This window comes from Lactuca serriola, chromosome 7 (genome assembly GCF_051521515.1).
Source record: "Lactuca serriola cultivar US96UC23 chromosome 7, Lser_US96UC23_V15, whole genome shotgun sequence".
Lineage (NCBI taxonomy): Eukaryota > Viridiplantae > Streptophyta > Magnoliopsida > Asterales > Asteraceae > Lactuca > Lactuca serriola.
This window is the reverse complement of record NC_136414.1, coordinates 17,686,263-17,692,995: the sequence shown is the minus strand read 5'-3', so window position 1 is coordinate 17,692,995 and position 6,733 is coordinate 17,686,263. Positions and strand designations below refer to the sequence as shown.

Below are 6,733 nucleotides of genomic sequence, written 5' to 3'. Positions count from 1 at the left end.
TATTTTGAAAGTTTTGCAAAAAAAAGCATCTTGACCAATACATTTCAACTCTTGCTTTCTTATCTAATTATGGTAATTTTCTTATTCTTTACATATTTGGTGGTTGGGTTTGGTATTCCTTATTCCATCAAGTTTCATTTTCTAATCTAAACTTAGAATATTTCCCTATTATTATTATTATCATTACTATTATTAGTAGTATTATTAGACTCCATGTTCCATGTGCTTTCATTATTCCTATCATTAAAAATCAATCTTAGGAGGTTAAAAGTCGCCATTATGTAATCAACATAAACTTCCCAACAAAAATAAACCTAACCCGTTTCTAGAAATAGAGTTTGGTGAATCTATTCTATAACAACAAATACACACTTGCTTTCTTTCAAAGGTATCTCAACAAAAAATAAAAACATTTTACAAATAAAAACCCAAAAAAACAAGAAAATTAACCTCTTTCATTCCACTCTATATAGTATATATTCACGATCAAAGCTTCGCATCTCATCATCATATAAAATCATAATTCTCAAAACCTATATTTTCAAGACTCAAAAAAAACTTCAATAAAACCTTCAAGTAAACACTCTCCATTGTAAACCGCTTCGTGTGATGTCTTCTGTTAGCTCTAAATTATAACTTTTTAAGTAGCAATTCCTGAAATCAAATAGTATCAAACAAGAAGGTAAGTGTTATGTGCTTGTATGCTATGCTACATTATTCATAACACTTCACTTGGCATGTATGATATACCTCTATTCGATCCATTTCCAAAACCATAACCAAAGAAACCAGGTACTTCAAGCTCAGGCGACAATGGCCGCCATGTGGGGTCCACAGAAAACAAATCACCACCACCACCGCCACCACCACCACCACCGTTAATCTCACCATACAAAGAGGTTGGTGTAATGCTATTACCACCATTTCTTCTGTATCCAATAGGATTCCTACCAATGAAGCTAGAATTCCCACCACCACCAACACCACCTTGATCGGAATCAAGATTACTCCAAATCGCTCCATTACTACCAAACCCAATTCCAGGAGCAAAGGAATCACCAATTGAACCGTTTCTATAATTCTGACTCCCATTACTCCATATGTTGTGATTTAGTGAGCTAATGAGAGATTCATTTCCGGTTCCACCACCTCCCATGGCATATCTGTTTGAACCGACACTAAACATAGGGTTTATGTTTAACACACGCCCATACCCAACACCGGAATTAACAATTCCATTCCCTCCATAGTTCGTACCTAAACCGGAATCAGAGTTGGGTCCCACATTAGATAGGCTAAACGGTGGTAATCCACCCCGAACACCACTCACTAAACTAAACCTACCATCTGTTCTTTGGTTATATCCATTAACAAAACTATTAACTCTACTTAATCCATAATTACGAATAGGCCCTGGAGATATCTCCTTAGGAACTGCACGTTTCACTTCCACCATTTTACCATTGAGTTCATGGAACGTTTTCAGCAAAACTTTGTCAACGGATTCTTCTGATTTATAAGTAATGAATCCAAAACCTCGAGGTCTTTGGGTGTTGTGATCATACATCACCACTACGTCTGTAATTATCCCGAATTGATCAAAATAGTTCTTGAAATCGAGTTCTGAGACTGTTGGCGCTAAACCTCCCACGAAAATCTTTTTGCTACTGGTTTGACTTGGCGAAGGGGAACCATGAATGCTGCCATTGTTGCTCCTGTTAATGGTTTGTTGATCGTCCCTAGGGACAGCTTTCTTTGCTTCTACCTGATGATCGAAATCAGTAAAATTGGAAGAAAAAGAAGAGAAATGAGAGATGATAATGGTTAATGGAACTCACTGTTCTACCATCTATGATATGTTTTTCCTTGACGACTCTTTCAGCGACAACAGGGTTTAAAAAAACTACAAAACCAAACCCGCGAGCACGACCTGTGATTCGATCCTTCATGATTACGGCTTCAATTACTTCACCGAAAGTCTGAAAATATTCCCTTAAACTATCTTCATTGGTGTCCCATGAAATCCCACCGATGAACAACTTCCCAGGGTCCATTTCTGTTATATGCATAAACTCAACATTGTTCAATTTCGTATTTCAAATCTGAATTTTCAATTGGATGACCATCACTAATAGAAAATTAATGTAGTATTTGAATATCATAACATAGATCTAACTATCTTATACGTAATTCACACAGTAAGTTGGATAACCGACAATCTGTAAGTAATCGACCAATATATCTCAGATGCAACAGCATCGGAATGCAGATTAAGTAAGACGAACAAACAGAAGTTCCAATTTTTATTAAACAATAATCATACCAGAAAATTTGATGAGTATTTGTAACTGAGAAATGGGCAGTTCCGGATTTAATCAAAGAGCACTAGATCTTCGATAAATCGATACTCAATCAACCCACAAATCGGAATTCCTACAATAACAAGAAAAAACTGTTTATTTTTGTACTTCAAAATTATAAATTGATCAAAAAGATCAACAACCCAGGATTGCTATAGCCAAAATTTACCAAGTGAGAATAACAAGATGACCAATTGGATTGAGAATCTAAAACCTGATTGGAGGCATGGGTAAAGAGAAGAGGCGCCCTTTCGGGCAATTCACAGTTTGTTTTAGTTTCACAATGAGTCTTTTAAAGTTGGAAGATGAACAAAGAGAAAGGGAGGAGAAAGAAGAAGAAAAGATTCGGAAATGGCGGAAGATATATCTTGTTATATAGAGAAGAGGAGAGGGATAGAGGCCTTCGCTATCCTCTCCTGTAAGAAAATGGAGAGGCGGAGACCTTGCAAGGGGGTGGGTGACATATAATTTTAAATTGTTTGTCATAGTAAATTCTTATACTATTTACTTATTTATTAAAGAAAACAAAGTGTACATAAGTTTTGCTTCCAAATTTCATGAAAATTATTGTATAAAGTATAAAAGGATTTTAAGTAATTTAATTTAATCATAAAATTTTGAATAGTAAACAGTTAGAGTTTCGTATTTGTTAAAGGGAAATATTTAGAAAAGTATTAAATTTGAGTTTTGTATTTGTTAAAAGGGAAATCTTTATAAAAGTATTAAATTTTAAATCATGTTTAATTAAGTCATAATTCCTTTTTAGTAATTAAGTTTAAAAAACTTGTAATTGTTAATATATTTAACTGATCAAAATAGAATATGATAATTTTTCGATCAAAATTTAAAGATTTTTTAAAACTAATTTTTTTAATTATGTAATATTTTTTATCCTACACAAAAATATTATGTTACTATTATCTTATTGTATTTCTTTGATTCACCGATGATATTATCTTATAATGTTTTTTGGAGTAAAAATAATAATATAAAAGTTAGAAAAATTATCTTTAGAATTTTTTTTTCAAACAATTGATATCAATGTTATTAAAATCGTGATTCTGATTATATGATCGTACGATTCTATGATCATAACTAGGTAAAATAATTATGATTATACTAGAGTCATTTTTTTTAGATAAGACCGAGGTATCATCGTAACATTTTATCATAAGATCATTGTTGTTGTTGTTGTTGTTATTATTATTATTATTATTATTATTTTGAATCTAATATTTTGTCTTTGACTAACTAAGTGCATCGAATATGAGCCCTAGAAAATATTTTTGGATTTTTATTGTTAAATAATTTCTAAGAGATAGCATGTTTAAGGTTTAAAGAATTTATTGTAAACTAAATGTTACCGATGGATGGAAAAGAATATATATATTTTTTAATTTTTAAAATGTTTTGATAAGATAGTATTAATCTTACAATCATAATTTTACAAAGCAGAAAACGATTAAGATCCCGATCTAGATGTAACACCTTGTTTTCACTTTCAGATTAATAAAAAATAAGTTTTATGTAACGTCCCAAAAACCCAGAACCAAAAATTTTGTTTTTATATTAAATAAACATCAACCAAACGTGTTAATCAAAACCATAAGAATGTGATAATGTATCAATAATCATCCAAAATACATCATAGTCAATAAAGCGAAAAAAAATCATGGTATGTGCGATGCGATCACCCCGAGTTCTTCCCCTTCGAACCTGAAGTACCTGAAACATACACTGAAAACCGTAAACACTAGGCTTAGAGAGTTTCCCAAAATACCTCACACCATGCATACAATAGGCCATGCCCACCATCCATCGAGCCCCGCTCGGAACAGATATGCCAGTAATATGCGATGGGCCCGCCCAACATACTCATCAGGCCACGTATGGCATCGGGCCCCGTCTGACATACATACAACATATGCAAGAGTTGCACAGACAACTAGCATACAAATAACAATAATCCATGGGTCGGCATTGGTGTCTTCGACCTGCCAAACACTAGGAGGAGACTCACGTCAAACTGCTGAAAAATCAAATAAATGCTCGGACTACTGATCTGAGAAATCTTTGCATTAAATATGATCAAATAGTAGCCTAATTAATAATTAGGTCATAAACCATAAACGAGGCTTTAATTCACTAATCTCGACTCCTAAGGTAAAATACCATTTTACCATCTCCTTAAGTGGCCCAACTCAATGGTACTCAAAGCCTTAAAATGTCCCAAATTCAAAAGACATTCAAAGCACAAAATCCTACAGTCTAAAAGTGGCCCAAAATCAAAGGAAGCCCACAACACGGCATACGCCCCGCGTACCCGACCCGTACAACCCGCATTGACCCGAAAACGGGCTGCTAACCCAGTACACGCAACGTACTGGCCAGTGAGCCATTCTTCCACTTTTGACTTAATCTATTAATCCCTTAAAGTCCAACCAATATATCTACTCCAAAGTAAGGTCTTAATATGTAAAGTTGGCAACTTTACTCTTTTGCATGACCTAATGGGACCCAAAATCCGTTTTCATCCAAATACACCCATAAAATGAACTCTAACTAATGCATGGTTCCTCAACATCCATCAATATGACATTTTTATGCAATAACAACCTCAAAAATACCAAGATCTGTCATCCTATGATCCTGGAGTAGCTCATGCTCACAAGGATGACTCAAGTGACCATAAAATGCCGAAAACATAGCCCTATACTAGATCTAACACAGATGAAAGGTTTTTACCTTCAGATGCTTGGAAAGTTGATGAAGACTCTGGATCTTCAAGCTTTATGCCAACCAAAGATTCACCACCAAGATTCTCCTTCTTGAAAGAGCACAAAAACACCAAAGGATCACCACCAAGGCTCAAAACACACGAAAAAACAACTAGGGTTTCATGGGGAGTCTTTAGAGGGAAGGAGGCTGATGAGGGGAAATGTCTTGAGTCCATAATGTTGCTTAAATAGGGTCCAAACCCTAAAATTAGGGGTTTTCCCTGATTACATACGCCCCGCGTACAAGAGGTACGCCCACCGTACGCTCCCCTTCCCAAAAATTTCAATAATTCCCCTAGGGACCAAATCTGCAAACTAAATACACACCAATGGTCGAAATGAAAAATACCTTGAATCAGGTGTTACACTTTAGTCCTTACAATATTAAATATAAACATATTGTGTTTTAGCCAATTTTCTCAACATGAAAGTTGTGGTAGACCAAATTACGAACCCATGGATATAAAGAACGTTAAAATCAAATGTCATATGAAGACGTTATGATTTTCCGAAGTTAACATGAAAATAGCAGGATACTGACAGCTTAGAAGGGTAACTGGTCACATCTAATGATACAACCGCCCAACCACCCAATTACCTGTCATAAATGCCACCTACCAGCCTTAATGCCGAGGAGTCAGATCTACAGAAGACACAACACATATATTGAATTTGTATCCCTATAAATAGAGGGTCACCCCTCACTTTTTCCTTGCACCTTTTCACTTTCAAGAATTTCTCTCTCCCTCTCGAGATTTTGATCACCATGATTTGAGTTCTCATTCTGAAATTCCGGGAGCGAAGCAATTGAAGTTATGGAAAGAAATAAGGAAGTAGGCATCGAAGTTCTACACATGACTATTCGGATTTCGTCAAATTGAGTAAGTTACACTTACTTTTATCTATAAATGGGTATATTCATAATCACTGTTATATTAATAGACCAGTCACCTACTCTAGTTACAAGTATTGATTGATCTACATAAAGGAGAAGTGTCTAAAATAGACCATGGTTGTTGGATTTCAAAAAGGATATACATTGGAATAGTCCTTCCTCCCGACTGTCTTGACCGGCTAATCCTTATTTGATAGCCATGAAAGTATATTTTGGGATTAATGAAGTATCTAAATATTAGTTGTTATGCTTAAATAGTCAGTAACTAGTATAATATATTATAGATTGTTATGTGCTGGTTGAGCTGTCTGCAAACCAACCTACTAAGCTATTTCGAGATTGTTCAGGTGAGTCATATCACTATACTATATATTATAATGTATAACCTTGTGTGCTAGGATATATGGAATACTGAAGTAGAGTTGTATCCATTGACTAACATAGTCTATGTATGATTAAATGTTTTTTTACATGATTCGCTCATTATGTCTGTATGAGGAATTGACAGGGGAACTGCGACAGGCCGTAAGCCTATAGAATCATGTTGACAACAAAACGACGACAGACCGTGAGTCCGGATATACCCATTATTGGTGAACGACGAGAGGTCGTGCCCATTTTTTTGTATGCATGTTTAAATTTATATATTATGATATATGGTATATTGGGGAACTAACTAAGTTTTGGTTTATAGTTTTGGA

At 34.8% G+C, this 6,733-nt stretch overlaps 1 protein-coding gene across 3 annotated transcripts; it reads right to left on the bottom strand.

Moving 5' to 3' along the window:
• Window positions 1-350: 350 nt before the first annotated feature.
• Window positions 351-2,815, bottom strand: LOC145061903 (heterogeneous nuclear ribonucleoprotein 1-like). 3 transcript variants are annotated; one of them, XM_079009492.1, is made up of 5 exons: window positions 2,530-2,814; window positions 2,324-2,433; window positions 1,839-2,056; window positions 751-1,765; window positions 351-654 (listed from the first exon to the last, which is right to left on the bottom strand). In XM_079009492.1, exons 3-5 carry the CDS (start codon window positions 2,052-2,054, stop codon window positions 641-643), a joined length of 1,245 nt encoding a protein of 414 aa, XP_078865618.1. In that variant the 5' UTR covers window positions 2,055-2,056; window positions 2,324-2,433; window positions 2,530-2,814; the 3' UTR covers window positions 351-640. The 3 variants fall into 3 exon arrangements, with proteins under 3 accessions (XP_078865618.1, XP_078865616.1, XP_078865617.1); XM_079009490.1 differs by having other exon boundaries at window positions 351-1,765; window positions 2,530-2,815; XM_079009491.1 differs by having other exon boundaries at window positions 351-1,765; window positions 2,575-2,815.
• Between the last annotated feature and the right edge of the window lie 3,918 nt (window positions 2,816-6,733).

What these genes read in the sequence shown, in the direction of transcription:
- LOC145061903 (XM_079009490.1), bottom strand. Translation starts at nt 2,054, where the DNA reads ATGGACCCTGGGAAGTTGTTCATCGGTGGGATTTCATGGGACACCAAT. An exon ending in ATATCATAGATGGTAGAACA is followed by an intron (nt 1,766 to 1,838) that starts GTGAGTTCCATT and finishes TTCGATCATCAG; the next exon opens with GTAGAAGCAAAGAAAGCTGT.